General features: G+C 42.0%; 1 protein-coding gene across 1 annotated transcript; it reads right to left on the minus strand.

Annotated features, from left to right (window-relative positions):
• Positions 1-267: 267 nt before the first annotated feature.
• Positions 268-22,400, minus strand: aimp2 (aminoacyl tRNA synthetase complex interacting multifunctional protein 2). Its single transcript, XM_061885086.1, has 4 exons — positions 22,172-22,400; positions 15,990-16,205; positions 6,767-7,001; positions 268-968 (listed from the first exon to the last, which is right to left on the minus strand). Exons 1-4 carry the CDS (start codon positions 22,292-22,294, stop codon positions 580-582), a joined length of 963 nt encoding a protein of 320 aa, XP_061741070.1. The 5' UTR covers positions 22,295-22,400; the 3' UTR covers positions 268-579.
• Positions 22,401-24,045: the final 1,645 nt, after the last annotated feature.

Raw genomic sequence — 24,045 nt, forward strand, 5'->3', positions numbered from 1 at the left:
GCTTACTTTTACCGCATGCCTTTGGTAGGCGCAGGAGTGAGAAGATGTTTTAAATTCATTAGCGCCCCGGCGGCAATTCAAGGAAATACGGTAAAAATGTGCTAAGCAATTCAAGGAAATACAGTAATAATGTGTTCATTCCACGACTGTATATATCGTATTGGTTGATATCTGTAATTAAGAGTTGGACAATATCGAATATTGGCAAAAAAGCCATTATCGGACATCTTTAATAATTTGTTCAACTATCAAATCAAAATGTCCCAGTTCCAAAAGCTTGACCCCAAGTGGATGTTTTAATGATTTCTCCCAAAATAACCACAGGTACAAAGTATTACTCCTGATAATTAGTAATACTGTGTGACCACACAAACATTTCATAGGCACAAAGTGGGTGAAAGGTGTCCTCTCGTGCTTCCTCCTTTTGAGAATGTGGTGTGTAGAAAAGCAGCGTGGCAGAAGGTGAACCGCCTTCGAGAGACTACATGTTTGTTAAGGTGGGAAGCACGGGCGGACGTCCCTGACACAGCTGGCAGATTTCCACATCATCACTTTGCCATCTTAGCCTACCGGGGGGGGTCACTGCAGGAGTACCTTAGCGGGGCCGAAGTAGCCCAGGTTCTCGCAAGACTTCAGCCACCGTTGGACGTTAGCGGGGGCCGAGGAAGCGGCGCCGCTGTGCAGCACGCAGCAGTAGCAGGCCATGTCGGCCAGGGACGCCTCCTGCCCCGCCAGCCACGGGCCGCGGCCCAGGGCGGAGTTGAGGGCGCGCAGGACGGCGCCGCGTTCCTTGGCGCTGCCTTCCGCCAGCTGCAGGAAGGCCGTGTCCACCCAGCTGTCCACCAGTGTGGCGAGGGCGGGATCGGCCGGGTGAGGGGTGAGCAGCTTGGAGAGGAAGCGCGCCACGTTGGCCTCGCCCTCGATGGGGCACATGTTCTGGATGCTGAACTTCATCTGCACTTTGGGCACTGGAAGAGAAACATCATGTTACACGTGCAGGAATGGTCGTAACTAAATCACTAACTTGGCCTTGGTTTTGGAAAAAATGCGTATTTTGAAAAAGGGTACTTTCTAATCCACCGCCCGGGATTGCCACATCATTTTATTTGGCCCTCGAAAGCCTGGAAATAATATACGATATTAACGTACACTATATTTCCAAAAGTATTTGGCCACCCATCCAAATGCTCAGAATCAGGTGTCCTAATCACTTGGGCCCACAGGTGTATAAAATCAAGCATTTAGGCATGGAGACTGTTCCTACAAACATTTGTGAAGGAATGGGTCGCTCTCTCAAGGTCCGTAAAGACATGGATGATAGAACCTGGTGTGAATGAACTTGACTGGCCTGCACAGAGTCCTGACCTGAACCCGATAGACCGGGGTGCCCACACTTTTTCTGCAGGCGAGCTACTTTTCAATTGACCAACTCGAGGGGATCTACCTCATTTATATATATCATTTATATTTATTTATTTATGAAAGAGACATTTTTGTAAACAAGTTAATTGTGTTTAATGATAATACAAGCATGTGTAACACATATAGATGTCTTTCTTTCACAAAGACAAGAATATAAGTTGGTGTATTACCTGATTCTGATGACTTGCATTGATTGGAATCAGACAGTAATGATGATAACGCCCACATTTTCAAATGGAGGAGAAAAAAAGTTGTCCTTTCTGTACTTTTTAGTTGTCCTTTTAAGTTGTCCTTTCTGTACTTTTTAACGCCCACATTTTCAAATGGAGGAGAAAAAAAGTTGTCCTTTCTGTACTTTTTAATCGTTGGGTTTTGGGGAAAGTAGCAAAGTCATGTCAAGTCAAAAGGCTCAAGTCACAAGTCATTGATGTTAAAGTCTAAGTCGAGTTGCAAGTCTTTTTACATTTTGTCTAGTCTGTACTTTTTAGTTGTCCTTTTAAGTTGTCCTTTCTGTACTTTTTAACGCCCACATTTTCAAATGGAGGAGAAAAAAAGTTGTCCTTTCTGTACTTTTTAATCGTTGGGTTTTGAAAGTGGTTGGTTTTTGGCATCTAATTCATCCAGCTTCCATACACTTTACAAGAAAAACATTGGCGGCAAATTCCGTAGCTTGCTTGATTGACATTCACGGCACCCGAGGGTCTTGTGAGATGACGCTGGCTGCTGCCAGTTCATTATTATGAAAAAATGACAGAGAGGAAGGGGAGAAACACTTTTTATTTCAACAGACTTTCGCGCCGTCCCTTCCGTCAAAACTCTAAAGGCCGACTGCACATTTCCTATCTTCACAATAAAAGCCCTGCTTCATGCTGCCTGCGCTAACAAAATAAGAGTCTCGGAAAGCTGGCGTGCACAAGTGATGTGCACGCCAGCTTTCTGAGGGATCGCTTGTGCACGCCAGTTTTCCGAGACTCTGTATTTAGTTAGCGCAGGCAGCATGAAGCAGGGCTTTTATTGTGAAGATAGGAAATGTGCAGTCGGCCTTTAGAGTTGTGACGGAAGGTACGGCGCGAGAGTCTGTTGAAATAAAAAGTGTTTCTCGCCTTCCTCTCGGTCATATTTTCATAATAATGATCTTGCAGCAGCCAGCGTCATCTCACAAGACCCTCCGGTACCGTGAATGTCATTTAAGTGACGTCTTGGTGAAGATTGATCACTAATTTTTAGGTCTATTTTTTTTAAAAGCCTGGCTGGAGATCGACTGACACACCCCCCTGGTAGCTCGCGATCGACGTAATGGGCACCCCTGCGATAGACCACCTTTGGGATCAACGTTCCCTCTAAGGTACGCGCCTGTACAATTGCACACTGCTCACGGCAAATCTAGGCTGCGCACAAAATCGAATAAAAAGACAAGCACATAAAAGTGTGCACGTCTGCCGTCGCTCACATGTGCGCCACTGAATGCTCAAGGAGTTTTGGTGTTTGCTCACACATATGAAAAATTGGAGGGAAAATTGTTTGGGATGAATTACAACGGAAACTGGGAGCCAGAAGAGCCACCAACATCAGTGTGTGACCTCACCAATGCTCTTTTGGAAGAATGGTGGGAAATTCCTGTAAACACACTCTGCAACCTTGTGGACAGCCTTCCCAGAAGAGTTGAAAGATGTAATAGCTGCAAAAGGTGGACCCACATCATATTGAACCCTATGGGTTAGGAATGGGATGGCACTTCAACTTCATATGTGAGTCAAATACTTTTGGCAATATAGTGAACTGTATATTTTCTTACTAAATGTATTCGTTTTTTCCATTTTGACAGAAAAAAATACATGTACTCAATGCAATCGCATATTTTTTAAACATAAATATTATAATTAACAAATCTATGATCATACATTCAAACAAAGTATTTGTAAAACTAGAAACTTTTTATCTGCTTGACTAATGCTTTCAAAACAAGATATTTAATCAAATTGTCAAATTTTATTAGTAGATTTTACAGCGACTTTATGAAATTTACTGTGGTTTTACAGCATTTTTACTGTACATGAAAAAACAGTACTAGTGTTTTTTGACCATAAAATGCTGGCAACTGAGCAGTTTTTGCTATTCACAGTAAAATCTACAGTTGTCGTTTTTACGCTAAAATTCGGCAGCTAAGTTTTCAGAATTTTACTTTAAAAATGCAGATTTATATGCACATTAAAAAAAAAACTCTGTAAATTTTAGAGTAGAACTCTATCAACTGAGCTGCCAGTTTTGTACCAGGAAAAACCGTGGTACCGTTTTTTTCCATTTACAGTAACATGCTGAAAAAAAAACACTAAATTTTTGCGACTAACCTGTCATTTTTTTTACTGTAAAATCTACACTTTTTTTTTACATTGTACATAAAATAAATCACCAAATGCATAGGCCATTGTGCAATAATATCATTTACTGTTAGAAGTGACCCTTTGAGGGCAAACAACTGCAAAATGGCCCTCAATTATAATTAAATTGACACCCCTGTTCTAATCATTAAACATTTCGAACCAAACTTTTTTTTTTTACACTAAAATTCTGAAGTTTTTACATTAAATATGTTAAGATATATTTACATTTCTTTATTCTTAATTTTTTTCCGATATTTGTCTATGTAAATCTTAAACATATTACATATTTATAAGTACATTTATTCAATATATTTTTCGTATTTCTCAAATACTTTATTTTAATGTTAACAATGATTATTACTTAATAAAAACATAATTGTTTTAACATGCTGCTTTATGAGGATCCAGGGGGGAAAAAATCCTGATTCCACCAGCCTTGGAAACCTCACTGTATTATCTTTACCCCCATTTGTGTCGTATTCATTGTATCGTATTAACAAAGAACCTCATCCTATCATTACTTTTTTTAAGCCGGGCACCACAGAAAATGTACAACTACAAACTACAATTGCCAGAATGCCACGGTAAAATGGCCGCCTAATTACTGATTGAATGCACCTGAGAAGGAAGAAGGTTCAGTCCGACTCATTCACCAAACGAGCTGCATGCAAGGAAGAACAGCAGGCAGCCACAACCGCAAGATCTACTCTACAAGTTTCTCCAAACACACTAAAGGTCGGTGAATATGTTTCATTTGATGACGATCGAAATGCTTTGTTCGATAAGCTTAACCCTCTTGTGGTGTTCGGGTCTGTGGGACCCATTTACATTTTTTATTACAAGAAAAACGATACAATTAATTTTTCAAACTGAGACTCAGACTTTGGCTCATTTTCTGTGAAGAACATATATCAGAATACATATTTAATGACCACACACACAATACACCCCCCCTACACATTTATATTACATATAAGATGTCTGGGTTAATAAATGTGTGGAAATGATGTTCTGATTACCACACACACACACAGGAGGAGGACAGAGTTCAGGGTTAAGAAGGGGTTAAAAACAAGACAATTTGTGCACGCAGCAACATTTGTGAGGGAGGGGCAGAGACAGAGGGAGAGAGTTATGATAAACGCGCATGGGTCGCCAGGCTCTGCTTTTTACCCGTAGATTTATCAGATTTTATTTTTTATTATCTGTAGCAGGGGTGTCAAAAGTGTGCCCCGGAGGCCATTTGCGGTCCACAGCTAATGTGTTAAAGGCCCACAGCACATTCTACAAATACTATTAAAATAAACATAAACAAAAGTGAAATAAAAAAGCTTAAAGGCTAAATGTAATTTAGAAAAAGTAATAAAACAAAGCAGTGTTTTTTTTTCTTTCAAACTGTCATTGCCCAAAACATATTGATTCAAAATCAATGTTATGAATTATCCAAGGTTCCCATTACTTTACATCAAATATTCCACAAACAAAAATATTTTTGGTGGAAGACTTTGCAAATTTGGTGAATAAATAACCAAAAAATGTATATTTTGTTTTCTTACTGTACTGAAAATGAACCGAACCGTGACCTCTGAACCGAGGTACGTACCGAACCAAAATTTTTGTGTAACGTTACACCCCTAATTTATAGACACATTATTTTGGTTTATTTCGTCAGAAAAACTTAACATGCATTCGGGCACAGCCACACACTCTTAGGTAGCAGTCATGGTGCCTGTTTTTATTGCATACCGGCTTCATACAGGACTCGTTTGTTTATAAATAAATAACTACTCCCCCTGCTGGCTGCTACGTGCAGTGAAACCTGCTATACTTTACTGCAGGGGTGCCCACACTTTTTCTGGAGGCGAGCTACTTTTCAGTTGACCAACTCGAGGGGATCTACCTCATTTATATATATCATTTATATTTATTTATTTATGAAAGAGACATTTTTGTAAACAAGTTAAATGTGTTTAATGATAATACAAGCATGTGTAACACATATAGATGTCTTTCTTTCACGAAGACAAGAATATAAGTTGGTGTATTACCTGATTCTGATGACTTGCATTGATTGGAATCAGACAGTAATGATGATAACGCCCACATTTTCAAATGGAGGAGAAAAAAAAGTTGTCCTTTCTGTACAATACCACATGAAAGTGGTTGGTTTTTGGCATCTAATTCATCCAGCTTCCATACACTTTACAAGAAAAACATTGGCGGCAAATTCCGTAGCTTGCTTGATTGACATTCACGGCACCCGAGGGTCTTGTGAGATGACGCTGGCTGCTGCCAGTTCATTATTATGAAAAAATTACAGAGAGGAAGGCGAGAAACACTTTTTATTTCAACAGACTTTCGCGCCGTCCCTTCCGTCAAAACTCTAAAGGCCGACTGCACATTTCCTATCTTCACAATAAAAGCCCTGCTTCATGCTGCCTGCGCTAACAAAATAAGAGTCTCGGAAAGCTGGCGTGCACAAGTGATGTGCACGCCAGCTTTCTGAGGGATCGCTTGTGCACGCCAGTTTTCCGAGACTCTGTATTTAGTTAGCGCAGGAAGCATGAAGCAGGGCTTTTATTGTAAAGATAGGAAATGTGCGGTCGGCCTTTAGAGTTTTGACGGAAGGTACGGCGCGAGAGTCTGTTGAAATAAAAAGTGTTTCTGGCCTTCCTCTCGGTCATATTTTCATAATAATGATCTTGCAGCAGCCAGCGTCATCTCACAAGACCCTCCGGTACCGTGAATGTCATTTAAGTGACGTCTTGGTGAAGATTGATGAGCACTCATTTTTAGGTCTATTTTTTTTAAAAGCCTGGCTGGAGATGGACTGACACACCCCCCGCGGTCGACTGGTAGCTCGCGATCGACGTAATGGGCACCCCTGCTTTACTGCTTTAACACGCAGCTGCTGTACAATTAAAGCTATGCTCGGAAATTTCATGTATCCAACTGTGACATACCGTCTTTCCAAATGAGGGTGAAGCCCAGCTGGAAGAGGCGGCGGGCGTGGCTGTCCGGATGACGCGGGCCGAGGCAGGACAAGAGGTGTGGCGGCACGCCGCTGACGGAAGAGTGGACGTGCACGGCGGACAGCACCCGATAGCGCTGACACAGCAGGTTGTGCAGAACCAGGAGGGTCAGTGGGGGCTGTTCGGGGTTGGCGTTGATGACGATGTCGTGGAGAGCGCCAAGGTCCTAGCGGGAATGATGCAAGGCGAGAGAAAAGTTGGGGTAAGTACACATAGTTTAACGCACAGGTGTCAAACTCGAGGCCCGCCATTTCATTATAAGCGTCCCGCAAAAACCTTGAAATAATAAGTCATAAAAGCATTTTATCATTTACTAAATGTAATATTTTTATTGTGACAGACAGAAATTCATGTATTGCTACTATTGTGTACATTTATAGATTTTGGCAATTTCCTATAAATATAATTATCTTTTATAATTACTATTTTTTGTATGTATAATATGGCATATTTTATTTGTAATATACTTGTGTCTATTTCATTTTGTGCCGATTGATTGATATATTTTCATATTACATATGCAAAAAAGCCTGATCCAGTACAGTGCTGTAGCATTAAAGGGGAACATTATCACCAAACCTATGCAAGCGTCAATATATACCTTGATGTTGCAGAAAAAAGAACATATATTTTTTTAACCGATTTCCAAACTCTAAATGGGTAAATTTTGGCAAATTAAACGCCTTTCTGTTTATCGGTCTTTTAGCGATGACGTCACCGAGGTAACACACCCGCCATATTCATTTTCACATTACAAACACCGGGTCTCAGCTCTGTTGTTTTCCGTTTTTTCGACTATTTTTTGGAACCTTGGAGACATCATGCCTCGTGGGTGTGTTGTCGGAGGGTGTAACAACACTAACAGGGAGGGATTCAAGTTGCACCACTGGCAAGAAATCTGCCGCCAGACCCCCATGGAATGTGCCAGAGTGTCTTCACATTTGACCGGCGATGCTAAGACAGACATGGCACAGAGATGTATGGATAACCTGCAGATGCATTTGCAACCATTAAGTCAACGAAATCACAAAGGTGAGTTTTGTTGATGTTGTTGACTTATGTGCTAATCAGACATATTTGGTCACGGCGTGACTGCCAGCTAATTGATGCTAACATGCTATTTACGCTAGCTGTATGTACATTTGAAACTAGATACCCACATTTAATGCGAAACAAAGACTTACCAATCGACGGATTTAAGTTGCTCCAGTGTCACAAGATGCGAAAGTCCTGATCGTTTGATCCGCACATTTTACCGGCGATGCTAATAAGGCAGCCATGCTATGGGCCAATTCATTAGGTACACCCACGCTATGGCCGAATAGCGTCAATAGCTATTCGCTCAATAGCTTCAATTTCTTCTTCAATTTCGTTTTCGCCATCTGCCTCCATACTCCGACCATCTGTTTCAATACATGCGTAATCTGTTGAATCGCTTAAGCCGCTGAAATCCGAGTCTGAATCCGAGCTAATGTCGCTATATCTTGCTGTGGTAACCGCCATGTTGTTTGTATTGGCAGCCCTGTATGACGTCACAGGGAAATGGATAGTGGTTTCGAAGATAGCGAAAATAAGGCACTTTAAAGTTTTAATTAGGGATATTCCTGGAGGTGTAAAATTTTGAAAAAAACTTCAAAAAATACAACAAGCCACTGAGAACTGATTTTTATTGTTTTTAACCCTTTTGAAATTTTGATAATGTTCCCCTTTAACAGCCATTATAACAAAATGAAAACAATGGAGCATAAAACAACATATTTGAAAGGGGTGAGAAGAAGTTTACACTTATTTAATCCCACCCCTTTTCTTTAAATCACAAATTACTCTGAACTAGAACTACCTGTTCACTCTATGTACGAACTTAATGAACTTGTATATACATAAACGATAAATATATGCACACTACACACATACATAGTCACTCTATTACCACTAGTGATCATGGAAAAGGGTTAATGCCACAGCAGCAGCACCACTGGCTCAATGGGCAGCCCCAAACTCTTCTGTGACACAAACAACCCAATATCAAACCCCTTCTTCATCTCTACCTCTGGAATACCATGTACTGGAGGTGTAACGGTACACACAAATTTCAGTTCGGTACGTACCTCGGTTTAGAGGTCATGGTTTGATTAATTTTCGGTACAGTATGAAAACAACAAAATATGAATTTTTGGGTTATTTATTTACCAAATTTGTAATCGATGGCTTTATCCTTTTAATATTGGGAACACTAATAATTCTGCCCACGTTAATCAACATTAAACTGCCTCAACTTGTTGCTCGGATTAAATAAAATGACAAATATTTTCTTCTACATATAAAAAGTGCAACATTCAACAGTTTCAAGTCAACTCATCATGATTAATTTATTACGGCGTTTGGGAAGCCTTTAGTTGATTGTTATTATGTAAATGTTATATTTTTATCAACATATGATAGCAGGGACCCTGCCATTCAAACTAGGCTGCTACAATACTAATAACTATAGCTGAAAAAAATAGCACAATAGCAATTGGAGAGACTATTCATCCCTGAACACCATGGAGTTCATGTAGGCTTAATGATGCACTTACTATATCACTAGCATAGACAGCACAATGAGCTAACACACACCGCAAAATGAGCTAACATTATGCTAAAAGTTAATTAGCCTTCACCTCAAGCCAGGACTACAAGCGAGTTGAGCTGCAGTTTGTTTCTAGAACTTTGACTGGGAGGTGTTTATTATAATTTGGGGAGAGTCCGCTGCTCACCTGCTAAACACCTATCAGCTCGACGCTGAAGCGCTGACTACATGCGCTCTGATTACGCACTGCTGATTGGCTGTTACCGCTATATATGTAACCAATTAAATGTTTGTGTGGGTGGGACAATGCTGGGTGCTTTTTAGGAGACGGAGGCAGAACGGAGCGGATCAGCTTGTCAAAACTTTAGCTTAGGCGGCTACTTCATACGTTTGTGTGGAAACTCGTTCAGTATACCTCGGAACCGAACCGGAACTCCCGAACCAGAACTCCTGTACCGAAACGGTTCAATACAAATACACGTACTGTTACACCCCTACCATGTACCTATACTTCTTTTTAAACTGGTTTATGCTTAGACACTGCTTTAACTCCACAATCAAACCATAGTTTCACTCCACAAATTGAAATACAAAAACTGTTAACGGTCGTCCTATAACTAAGCATTTTGAAATCAAAATTCTCCCTTAAAAAAAAAAGTTAATTAGCCTTCACCTCAAGCCAGGACTACAAGCAAGCTGAGCTGCAGTTTGTTTCTAGAACGTCATCTAGAACTTTGACTGGGAGGTGTTTATTATAATTTGGGGAGAGTCCGCTGCTCACCTGCTAAACACCTATCTACTCGACGCTGAAGCGCTGACTACATGCGCTCTGATTACGCACTGCTGATTGGCTGTTACCGCTATATATGTAACCAATTAAATGTTTGTGTGGGTGGGACAATGCTGGGTGCTTTTTAGGAGACGGAGGCAGAACGGAGCGGATCAGCTTGTCAAAACTTTAGCTTAGGCGGCTACTTCACGTTTGTGTGGAAACTCGTTCGGTATACCTCGGAACCGAACCGGAACTCCCGAACCAGAACTCCTGTACCGAAACGGTTCAATACAAGTACACGTACTGTTACACCCCTACCATGTACCTATACTTCTTTTTAAACTGGTTTATGCTTAGACACTGCTTTAACTCCACAATCAAACCATAGTTTCACTCCACAAATTGAAATACAAAAACTGTTAACGGTCGTTCTATAACTAAGCATTTTGAAATCAAAATTCTCCCTTAAAAAAAAATTTAAAAAAAAAAGTTAATTAGCCTTCACCTCAAGCCAGGACTACAAGCAAGCTGAGCTGCAGTTTGTTTCTAGAACGTCATCTAGAACTTTGACTGGGAGGTGTTTATTATAATTTGGGGAGAGTCAGCTGCTCACCTGCTAAACACCTATCTGCTCGACGCTGAAGCGCTGACTACATGCGCTCTGATTACGCACTGCTGATTGGCTGTTACCGCTATATATGTAACCAATTAAATGTTTGTGTGGGTGGGACAATGCTGGGTGCTTTGTAGGAGACGGAGGCAGAACGGAGCGGATCAGCTTGTCAAAACTTTAGCTTTGGCGGCTACTTCATACGTTTGTGTGGAAACTCGTTCGGTATACCTCGGAACCGAACCGGAACTCCCGAACCAGAACTCCCGTACCGGAACGGTTCAATACAAATACACGTACTGTTACACTCCTACCATGTACCTATACTTCTTTTTAAACTGGTTTATGCTTAGACACTGCTTTAACTCCACAATCAAACCATAGTTTCACTCCACAAATTGAAATACAAAAACTGTTAACGGTCGTTCTATAACTAAGCATTTTGAAATCAAAATTCTCCCTTAAAAAATAAAAAAAATTTAAAAAAAATTAATTAGCCTTCACCTCAAGCCAGGACTACAAGCGAGTTGATCTGCAGTTTGTTTCTAGAACGTCATCTAGAACTTTGACTGGGAGGTGTTTATTATAATTTGGGGAGAGTCCGCTGCTCACCTGCTAAACACCTATCAGCTCGACGCTGAAGCGCTGACTACATGCGCTCTGATTACGCACTGCTGATTGGCTGTTACCGCTATATATGTAACCAATTAAATGTTTGTGTGGGTGGGACAATGCTGGGTGCTTTGTAGGAGGCAGAACGGAGCGGATCAGCTTGTTAAAACTTTAGCTTAGGCGGCTACTTCATACGTTTGTGTGGAAACTCGTTCGGTATACCTCGGAACCGAACCGGAACTCCCGAACCAGAACTCCCGTACCGAAACGGTTCAATACAAATACACGTACTGTTACACCCCTACCATGTACCTATACTTCTTTTTAAACTGGTTTATGCTTAGACACTGCTTTAACTCCACAATCAAACCATAGTTTCACTCCACAAATTGAAATACAAAAACTGTTAACGGTCGTTCTATAACTAAGCATTTTGAAATCAAAATTCTCCCTTAAAAAAAAATAATAAAAATAAAAAAAATAAAAAAAGTTAATTAGCCTTCACCTCAAGCCAGGACTACAAGCAAGCTGAGCTGCAGTTTGTTTCTAGAACGTCATCTAGAACTTTGACTGGGAGGTGTTTATTATAATTTGGGGAGAGTCCGCTGCTCACCTGCTAAACACCTATCTGCTCGACGCTGAAGCGCTGACTACATGCGCTCTGATTACGCACTGCTGATTGGCTGTTACCGCTATATATGTAACCAATTAAATGTTTGTGTAGGTGGGACAATGCTGAGTGCTTTGTAGGAGGCAGAACGGAGCGGATCAGCTTGTTAAAACTTTAGCTTAGGCGGCTACTTCATACGTTTGTGTGGAAACTCGTTCGGTATACCTCGGAACCGAACCGGAACTCCCGAACCAGAACTCCCGTACCGAAACGGTTCAATACAAATACACGTACCGTTACACCCCTACCATGTACCTATACTTCTTTTTAAACTGGTTTATGCTTAGACATTGCTTTAACTCCACAATCAAACCATAGTTTCACTCCACAAATTGAAATACAAAAACTGTTAACGGTCGTTCTATAACTAAGCATTTTGAAATCAAAATTCTCCCTTAAAAAAAAAATAAAATAAAAAAAAAAGTTAATTAGCCTTCACCTCAAGCCAGGACTACAAGCGAGCTGAGCTGCAGTTTGTTTCTAGAACGTCATCTAGAAATTTGACTGGGAGGTGTTTATTATAATTTGGGGAGAGTCCTCTGCTCACCTGCTAAACACCTATCAGCTCGACGCTGAAGCGCTGACTACATGCGCTCTGATTACGCACTGCTGATTGGCTGTTACCGCTATATATGTAACCAATTAAATGTTTGTGTGGGTGGGACAATGCTGGGTGCTTTGTAGGAGGCAGAACGGAGCGGATCAGCTTGTTAAAACTTTAGCTTAGGCGGCTACTTCATACGTTTGTGTGGAAACTCGTTCGGTATACCTCGGAACCGAACCGGAACTCCCGAACCAGAACTCCCGTACCGAAACGGTTCAATACAAATACACGTACTGTTACACCCCTACCATGTACCTATACTTCTTTTTAAACTGGTTTATGCTTAGACACTGCTTTAACTCCACAATCAAACCATAGTTTCACTCCACAAATTGAAATACAAAAACTGTTAACGGTCGTTCTATAACTAAGCATTTTGAAATCAAAATTCTCCCTTAAAAAAAAATAATAAAAATAAAAAAAATAAAAAAAGTTAATTAGCCTTCACCTCAAGCCAGGACTACAAGCAAGCTGAGCTGCAGTTTGTTTCTAGAACGTCATCTAGAACTTTGACTGGGAGGTGTTTATTATAATTTGGGGAGAGTCCGCTGCTCACCTGCTAAACACCTATCTGCTCGACGCTGAAGCGCTGACTACATGCGCTCTGATTACGCACTGCTGATTGGCTGTTACCGCTATATATGTAACCAATTAAATGTTTGTGTAGGTGGGACAATGCTGAGTGCTTTGTAGGAGGCAGAACGGAGCGGATCAGCTTGTTAAAACTTTAGCTTAGGCGGCTACTTCATACGTTTGTGTGGAAACTCGTTCGGTATACCTCGGAACCGAACCGGAACTCCCGAACCAGAACTCCCGTACCGAAACGGTTCAATACAAATACACGTACCGTTACACCCCTACCATGTACCTATACTTCTTTTTAAACTGGTTTATGCTTAGACATTGCTTTAACTCCACAATCAAACCATAGTTTCACTCCACAAATTGAAATACAAAAACTGTTAACGGTCGTTCTATAACTAAGCATTTTGAAATCAAAATTCTCCCTTAAAAAAAAAATAAAATAAAAAAAAAAGTTAATTAGCCTTCACCTCAAGCCAGGACTACAAGCGAGCTGAGCTGCAGTTTGTTTCTAGAACGTCATCTAGAAATTTGACTGGGAGGTGTTTATTATAATTTGGGGAGAGTCCTCTGCTCACCTGCTAAACACCTATCTGCTCGACGCTGAAGCGCTGACTACATGCGCTCTGATTACGCACTGCTGATTGGCTGTTACCGCTAAATATGTAACCAATTAAATGTTTGTGTGGGTGGGACAATGCTGAGTGCTTTGTAGGAGGCAGAACGGAGCGGATCAGCTTGTCAAAACTTTAGCTTAGGCGGCTACTTCACGTTTGTGTGGAAACTCGTTCGGTATACCTCGGAACCGAACCGGAACTCCCGAACCAGAACTCCCGTACCGAAACGGTTCAATACAAATACACGTACTGTTACACCCCTACCATGTACCTATACTTCTTTTTAAACTGGTTTATGCTTAGACCTTGCTTTAACTCCACAATCAAAACATAGTTTCACTCCACAAATTGAAATACAAAAACTGTTAACGGTCGTTCTATAACTAAGCATTTTGAAATCAAAATTCTCCCTTAAAAAAAAAAAAAAAAAAAAAGTTAATTAGCCTTCACCTCAAGCCAGGACTACAAGCAAGCTGAGCTGCAGTTTGTTTCTAGAACGTCATCTAGAACTTTGACTGGGAGGTGTTTATTATAATTTGGGGAGAGTCCTCTGCTCACCTGCTAAACACCTTTCTACTCGACGCTGAAGCGCTGACTACATGCGCTCTGATTACGCACTGCTGATTGGCTGTTACCGCTATATATGTAACCAATTAAATGTTTGTGTGGGTGTGACAATGCTGGGTGCTTTTTAGGAGACGGAGGCAGAACGGAGCGGATCAGCTTGTTAAAACTTTAGCTTAGGCGGCTACTTCATATGTTTGTGTGGAAACTCGTTCAGTATACCTCGGAACCGAACCAGAACTCCCGTACCGAAACGGTTCAATACAAGTACACGTACTGTTACACCCCTACCATGTACCTATACTTCTTTTTAAACTGGTTTATGCTTAGACACTGCTTTAACTCCACATTCAAACCATAGTTTCACTCCACAAATTGAAATACAAAAACTGTTAACGGTCGTTCTATAAGCATTTTGAAATCAAAATTCTCCCTTAAAAAAAAAAAAAAAAAAAAAAAAAAAAAAAATTAATTAGCCTTCACCTCAAGCCAGGACTACAAGCGAGTTGATCTGCAGTTTGTTTCTAGAACGTCATCTAGAACTTTGACTGGGAGGTGTTTATTATAATTTGGGGAGAGTCCGCTGCTCACCTGCTAAACACCTATCAGCTCGACGCTGAAGCGCTGACTACATGCGCTCTGATTACGCACTGCTGATTGGCTGTTACCGCTATATATGTAACCAATTAAATGTTTGTGTGGGTGGGACAATGCTGGGTGCTTTGTAGGAGACGGAGGCGGAACGGAGCGGATCAGCTTGTCAAAACTTTAGCTTAGGCGGCTACTTCATGTTTGTGTGGAAACTCGTTCGGTATACCTCCGAACCGAACCGGAACTCCCGTACCGAAACGGTTCAATACAAATACACGTACTGTTACACCCCTACCATGTACCTATACTTCTTTTTAAACTGGTTTATGCTTAGACATTGCTTTAACTGCACATTCAAACCATGTTTTCACTCCACAAATTGAAATACAAAAACTGTTAACGGTCGTTCTATAACTAAGCATTTTGAAATCAAAATTCCCCCTTAAATTACAATCCCCCTCTGGTGTGCTGAACAATTTGTGAATGCCAATGACATGAATATGAGTGCTTAAACATACTTGTAAGGATATTTCTATCCTATATTTAGTAATGTGTCAAAGCAAAAACAAGCCAGTTTAGGTTGCTTTATAGGCTAAAAAGCGCTCGACAAACAGCAAATGTGTTTACTACAATGTTGTGGACTTATATTTTATTACATGAAATGCTGAAGTGAAAAAGTGACATTTTATTACACAAAATGCTGACGTGGAAAAGCACCTTTGGACAGCTACATGGTACGGTCCAGTAAATAGGCGAGGATTGTAATCAAGAATAATGACTTAATTGTGCTGGCGCTCGAAACTACCAGGACGTGTGGAGCAATAAATGTACGATACACACCTTTTTTTATGTGCATCTACAATGTTTTAGTACACATACTAGTACTGTTAGTCAAAAAGCCAGAACAAAGCCATTCCGGTTAGTATGACCTTTTACCTTTCCAGACGCTAGCATTATTCCTACCTTCCCTAATAACTTGTCCAGGTCAGCGGCCCCTTGGAAGGCTGTTGAGCTCTGGCAGGAGAGGCTGCTGCTGACTGTGAGGTCCATGTCAGCATCCGGCGTGGTCACGGTCTTCGCCAGGCCCTCTACGGCCGCCTTGAGTTCGTACAGTTTCCGCATGATCTCATCTTGTCGGGCCTCTAGAGCTTGGACTGCCGGATCTAGTACGTCCCCATTCTGCAAAACGGTGATTGATCAGTTTGGTCATACAAAACCCAAAACCAGTGAAGTTGGCAGGTGGTGTAAATGGTAAATAAAAACAGAATACAATGATTTGCAAATCCTTTTCAACTAATATTCAATTGAATAGACTGCAAAGACAAGATACCGTATTTCCTTGAATTGCCGCAGGGTTCGCTAAATAATTAGTGCATGCTTAGTATTACCGCCTGGTCAAACTCGTGACGTCACGAGTCAGCCTCCTCCATTTTCAAAATGGAGGAGGCTGATTTCAATACCGGTAATTTGAAATCGCATAAAGCAGGGGTGCCCATTACGTCGATCGCGAGCTACCAGTCGACCGCGGGGGGTGTGTCAGTCGATCTCCAGCCAGGCTTTTAAAAAAATAGACCTAAAAATGAGTGATCATCAATCTTCACCAAGACGTCACTTAAATGACATTCACGGTACCGGAGGGTCTTGTGAGATGACGCTGGCTGCTGCAAGATCATTATTATGAAAATATTACCGAGAGGAAGGCGAGAAACACTTTTTATTTCAACAGACTCTCGCGCCGTACCTTCCGTCAAAACTCTAAAGGCCGACTGCACATTTCCTATCTTCACAATAAGAGCCCTGCTTCATGCTGCCTGCGCTAACTAAATACAGAGTCTCGGAAAACTGGCGAGCACAAGCGATCCCTCAGAAAGCTGGCGTGCACATCACTTGTGCACGCCAGCTTTCTGAGACTCTTATTTTGTTAGCGCAGGCAGCATGAAGCAGGGCTTTTATTGTGAAGATAGGAAATGTGCAGTCGGCCTTTAGAGTTTTGACGGAATGGACGGCGCGAAAGTCTGTTGGTAAGCGCAGGAGTGAGAAGAGGTTTTAAATTAATTAGCGACCCGGCAGCAACTCAAGGAAATACGGTACTTAATGTTCGGACTGGAATTTTTGTATTTATTTCTTTTTTTTAAATATTAGCTCATTTGGAATTTGATGCCTGCAACATGTTTCAAAAAATCTGGCACAAGTGGGGGAAAAAACTGAGAAAGTTGAGGAATGCTCATCAAACACTTATTTGGAAGATAACACAGGTGAACAGGATAGTTGGGAACAAGTGGGTGCCATGATTTGGTATAAAAGGGGCGATGGACGGCTGGGCAGCGCCTGAAGAGCTGCAGACCGCCTTCTGAGGCCCCCACTCCCTCCACTATGTTGCTAGTCTCGAGGTAGGCACACCATAGGCGGTCTTCCGACAGACCGGAGTTCCGGCAGCTGTGAGGAGGTGCCGGTTGTCCTGGGTTTCCCTTGCCACCGGATACAGCTCCCCACAGCGAAGAAGTGACGTTGGAGTCTGCGTGTCTCCCTCGTCAAAAGACCTCACTGCAATCGCCTTTTTTTATTCTAGTCCTTCACTCTAAATTTCCTCATCCCCAAATCTTTCATCCTCGCTCAAATTAATGGGGAAATTGTCGCTTTCTCGGTCCGAATCACTCTTGCTACTGGTGGCCATGATTGTAAACAATGTTCAGATGTGAGGAGCTCTACAATTCGTGACGTCACACGCACATAGTCTGCTACTTCCGGTACAGGCAAGGCTTTTTTATTAGCGACCAAAAGTTGCGAACTTTATCGTGGATGTTCTCTACTAAATCCTTTCAGCAAAAATATGGCATTATCGCGAAATGATCAAGTATGACACATAGAATGGACCTGCTATCCCCGTTTAAATAAGAACATCTCATTTCAGTAGGCCTTTAAGACCCACTTTTATCCTCTGGCTTCTAACACTACGTGAGTTGTGTTGTCCTGTGTTTTTACATTTCTATTTGTTTTAATTGGTTTTAATCATTAAATGGTTTTTAATCATTTATTTTTATATTGTTTTTATTCAGTTATTGCCGGCGCTAAGGATAGTATTGGAATCTTGTTTTTAATATTTTCGTGCAGCACTTTGGAAACATCTTTTGCTTGTTTAAATGCGCTATATAAATAAAGTGGATTAGATTGGCGTCTGCCTCACAATACGAAGGTCCTGAATAGTCGGGGTTCAATCCCGGGCTCGGGATCTTTCTGCGTGGAGTTTGCATGTTCTCCCCGTGAATGCGTGGGTTCCCTTCCGGGTACTCCGGCTTCCTCCCACCTCCAAAGACATGTACCTGGGGATAGGTTGATTGGCAACACTAAATTGGCCCTAGTGTGTGAATGTGAGTGTGAATGTGAAGTGAAGTGAATTATATTTATATAGCGCTTTTTCTCTAGTGACTCAAAGCGCTTTACATAGTGAAACCCAATATCTAAGTTACATTCAAACCAGTGTGGGTGGCACTGGGAGCAGGTGGGTAAAGTGTCTTGCCCAAGGACACAACGGCAGTGACTAGGATGGCAGAAGCGGGAATCGAACCTGCAACCCTCAAGTTGCTGGCACAGCCACTCTACCAACCGAGCTAAACCGCCCCACATGTTGTCTGTGTTGGCCCTGCGATGAGGTGGTGACTTGTCTATAGAGCGTTTTCCGTTTTCCGTTCGGGCTCCAGTACTCTGGAATGCCCTCCCGGTAACAGTTCGAGATGCTACCTCAGTAGAAGTATTTAAGTCTAACCTTAAAACTCATCTGTATACTCTAGCCTTTAAATAGACCTCCTTTTTAGACCAGTTGATCTGCCTCTTCTTTTCTTTCTCCTATGTCCCCCCCTCCCTTGTGGAGGGGGTCCGGTCCGATGACCATGGATGAAGTACTGGCTGTCCAAGGTCGAGACCCAGGATGGACCGCTCGCCTGTATCGGTTGGGGACATCTCTACGCTGCTGATCCGCCTCCGCTTGAGATGGTTTCCTGTGGACGGGACTCTCGCTGCTGTCTTGGATCCGCTTGAACTGAACTCTCGCGGCTGTGTTGGAGCCACTATGGATTGAACCTTTACAGTATCATGTTAGACCCGCTCGACATCCATTGCTTTCGGTCCCCTAGAGGGGGGGGGGGGTTGCCCACATCTGAGGTCCTCCCCAAGGTTTCTCATAGTCAGCATTGTCACTGGCGTCCCACTGGATGTGAATTCTCCCTGCCCACTGGGTGTGAGTTTTCCTTGCCCTTTTGTGGGTTCTTCCGAGGATGTCGTAGTCGTAATGATTTGTGCAGTCCTTTGAGACATTTGTGATTTGGGGCTATATAAATAAACATTGATTGATTGTCCAGGGTGTACCCCGCCTTCCGCCCCATTATGGCTGAGATAGGCTCCAGCGACCCCAAAGGGAATAAGCGGTAGGAAATGGATGGTTGGATGGATTAGATTGGACTGTGTACATTTGCAACGACAAAGACCTACCTGAACTATTTTTTTAAATTAGTCCTTTCTTTAGGCGGTATAGCTCGGTTGGTAGAATGGCTGTGCCAGCAACTTCCGGGTTCGATACCCGCTTCTGCCATCCTAGTCACTGCCGTAGTGTCCTTGGGCAAGACACTTTACCCACCTGCTCCCAGTGCCACCCACACTGGTTTAAAAATGTAACTTAAAAGACCTACTGAAATGAGATGTTCTTATTTAAACGGGGATAGCAGGTCCATTCTATGTGTCATACTTGATCATTTCGCGATATTGACATATTTTTGCTGAAAGGATTTAGTAGAGAACATCCACGATAAAGTTCGCAACTGGAGAAAAGCCCTGCCTCTACCGGAAGTCGCAGACGATGACGTCACACTTTGATGGCTCCTCATATATTCACATTGTTTTTAATGGGAGACTCCAACAAAAACAGATATTCCGACCGAGGAAACGACAATTTCCCCATTAATTTGAGCAAGGATGAAAGATTCGTGTTTGAGGATATTGATAGCGACGGACTAGAAAAAAAATAAAAATAAAACGCAATTGCGTTGCTTTGAGACGGATTCATATGTTTTTAGAGACATTTACTACGATAACTCTGGGAAATCCCTTATCTTTCTATTGTGTTGCTAGTGTTTTAGTGAGTTTAACAGTACCTGATAGTCGGAAGTGTTGACGCGCAGTTTTTTGGGGAAGTCGACGGCAGCTGTATGGGCGGCACAAGCTCAGCTGATATCCGGTAAGAAGCGACTTTTTAACCACAATTTTCTCACCGAAACCTGCTGGTTGACATGTAGTCGGAATCCATGTCCGCTGTGATCCATAGGAAAGTTTCACCTCTGTAAATTTTAAACAAGGAATCACCCTGTGTTTGTGTGGCTAAAGCTTCCCAACTTCGTCTTTCTACTGTGACTTCTCCAATATTAATTGAACAAATTGCAAAAGTCCGCCAAGGCTGTCCTTTGTCACCGATTCTGTTCATAACTTTTATGGACAGAATTTCTAGGCGCAGTCAAGGCGTTGAGGGGTTCCGGTTTGGTGGCCGCGGGATTAGGTCTCTGCTTTTTGCAGATGATGTGGTCCTGATGGCTTCATCTGACCGGGATCTTCAGCTCTCGCTGGATCGGTTCGCAGCCGAGTGTGAAGCGACCGGAATGAGAATCAGCACCTCCAAGTCCGAGTCCATGGTTCTTGCCCGGAAAAGGGTGGAGTGCCATCTCCGGGTTGGGGAGGAGACCCCGCCCCAAGTGGAGGAGTTCAAGTACCTAGGAGTCTTGTTCAGGAGTGAGGGAAGAGTGGATCGTGAGATCGACAGGCGGATCGGTGCGGCGTCTTCAGTAATGCGGACGTTGTACCGATCCGTTGTGGTGAAGAAGGAGCTGAGCAGGAAGGCAAAGCTCTCAATTTACCGGTCGATTTACGTTCCCATCCTCACCTATGGTCATGAGCTTTGGGTCATGACCGAAAGGATAAGATCACGGGTACAAGCGGCCCAAATGAGTTTCCTCTGCCGAGTGGCGGGGCTCTCCCTTAGAGATAGGGTGAGAAGCTCTGCCATCCGGGAGGAACTCAAATTAAAGCCGCTGCTCCTTCACATGGAGAGGAGCCAGATGAGGTGGTTCGGGCATCTGGTCAGGATGCCACCCGAATGCCTCCCTAGGGAGGTGTTTAGGGCACGTCCAACCGGTAGGAGGCCACGGGGAAGACCCAGGACACGTTGGGAAGACTATGTCTCCCGGCTGGCCTGGGAACGCCTCGGGATCCTCCGGGAAGAGCTAGACGAAGTGGCTGGGGAGAGGGAAGTCTGGGTTTCCCTGCTTAGGCTGCTGCCCCCGCGACCCGACCTCGAATAAGCGGAAGAAGATGGATGGATTGCAAAAGATTCAGCAACACAGTTCTCCAAAATACTGCGTAATTATGCCGTTAAAGCAGACGACTTTTAGCTGTGTGTGCATATTCATAACAGCCCGTGACGTCACGCGTACACGTCATCATTACGCGACGTTTTCAAGACGAAACTGCCGGGAAATTTAAAATTGCAATTTAGTCAACTAAAAAGGCCGTATTGGCATGTGTTGCAATGTTATTTCATCATTGATGTATAAACTATCAGACTGCGTGGTGAGTAGTAGTGGTTTGCAGTAGGCCTTTAAGTGTTTTTTTTCATCATTTATTCTCGGCAAAAAAAACTTCCGTAAAAGGGAAAAAAAAATGTACGACGGAATGACAGACAAATACCCATTTTTTTTATGTATATAGATTTATGTATTAAAGGTAAATTGAGCAAATTGGCTAATTCTGGCAATTTATTGAAGTGTGTATCAAACTGGTAGCCCTTCGCATTAATCAGTACCCAAGAAGTAGCTCTTGGTTTCAAAAAGGCTGGTGACCCCTGATATATATAATATGCATTTTTGATATCCTTTGTCAAAAACGAAAGAGAAACTGATAAAGCATTACGTCAGCACAAAGTCAGTGAAACAAGAGCTCACAGGCTAGCTTAGCCTAGCCTAGCTTGCCGATACAATCCACGGTGCGAGAAGTTGGAAGTTCATATACAGTCGTCCTGGCAGCTCACATACAATGATGTAACCCCCAAAAAACAACAAATTGAGGGTGAAATGTATTACCCGGTGAATGAGTGACTTAACGTTTACCTGCAGCGCGTGCTCGTGTGTGCAGCTGTTGCCCGGCTGCGCGTGCACGTTGGGTAAAGTGTACATGCAGGTGGGTAAATCCACCTTGGCGTCACCACCGCAGATTGGCTTCACCTGGTACATGTTAACTTCTTTTTTTTTGGCAACCTTCCACCCCACAAAAAAAATTCCACGTCACAGAAATGGAGCAGCAGTTATGTTGACAGCTCGTGGCAGCCGACACACCGGAAAGGGACAGAGCGGCACGCGTGACGTCGTATCCGGTTAAAACAATAAAAGCGGCGTTTTGGACCGCTATTTTTTTATATACATATATATACAATTAATATAAGTGTATGATTATTTATCGGCTTGAATCCACTTAAATTAATACATTGTGAAAAATATGTACATTTTATTTTTCAGATTCGCCGTCATTTTGTTGTGTGGTAACAAGTATACCGTATTTCCTTGAATTGCCGTCGGAGTGCTAATTAATGTAAAACCAATTCTCACTCCGGCGCTTAACATAGGCATGCGGTAAAAGTAAGCACGCGCTAATTTTAAAACGTCTTCTCACTCCGGCAATTACCAAAGGCATGCAGTAAAAACAGAGGTGGGTAGTAACGCGCTACATTTACTCCGTTACATCTACTTGACTAATTTTTGGGATAAATTGTATTTCTAAGAGTAGTTTTTATGCAACATACTTTTACTTTTACTTAAGTATATTTATAGAGAAGAAACGCTACTTTTACTCCGCTCCATTTATCTACAATCAGCTCGTTACTCGCTACTTTTTTTTAAATCGATCTGTTAATGCACGCTTTGTTTGTTTTGATTTTGTCAGACACACATTCAAAGTAGGAACTACGCATGCCTGCGTTTCACCAATCAAATGCAGTCACTGGTGACGTCGGACCAATCAAACAAAACCAGGCGGTCACGTGACCGTCACACGTCGAATCCGACCTAAAAAATTAAAACAACTTATTACGGTGTTACCATTTAGTGGTCAATTGTACGGAATATGTACTGTACTGTGCAATCTACTGATACAAGTTTCAATCAATCAATCAAAAGCGTAAAGGAAAAAAGACACTTTTTATTTCAACCGTACTTCCCGTCAAAAGCCTAAAGACTGATCGCACAGTTCCTGTCTTCACAATAAAAGCGCCGCTCCATCGCGCCCGCGCTAACAAAATAAGAGTCTCCGAAAGCCAGAGCATACAAGCTAGCAAACTACGGAGTTTGCCGCCAATGTATTTCTTGTAAAAGTGTATAAAAACGAATATGGAAGCTGGACAAACAAGATGCCAAAAACCAACGACTTTCATGTGGTATTGGACAGAAAAGAGGAACTTATTTTCCCTTCCATTTGAAAATGTGGACATTATCAGCACTATACTGTCTGATTCCAATCAATGCAAGTCATCAGAATCAGGTAATACACCAACTTATATTCTTGTCTTCATGAAAGATAGGAATCTATATGTTAAACATGCATGTATATTCATTAGAACACCTTTAACATGTCAACAACAACGGCAAAATAAATAAATATATATTATATACTGTGTATATAAATGTGTATATATATATATATATATATAAAGTAGATAACCTCGACTTGGTCATTTATTAAGTCATTGATTAACGTTGAAAAACTTATTGGGGTGTTACCATTTAGTGGTCAATTGTACGGAATATGTACTGTACTGTGCAATCTACTAATACAAGTTTCAATCAATCAATCCAATCAATCAATCAATCAATCAATGCCTACTGAGCCTATGGTGCTGTTAAGTTATTGTGGCTCAATTTGCCTTAATTTTTTTTTTCTTCATGTATTATTATTTAATATATAATATTGTTTTAGTTGCTTAAGAGATATT

The sequence above is a fragment of the Nerophis ophidion genome, linkage group LG23 (genome assembly GCF_033978795.1).
Source record: "Nerophis ophidion isolate RoL-2023_Sa linkage group LG23, RoL_Noph_v1.0, whole genome shotgun sequence".
Taxonomy (NCBI): Eukaryota; Metazoa; Chordata; class Actinopteri; order Syngnathiformes; family Syngnathidae; genus Nerophis; species Nerophis ophidion.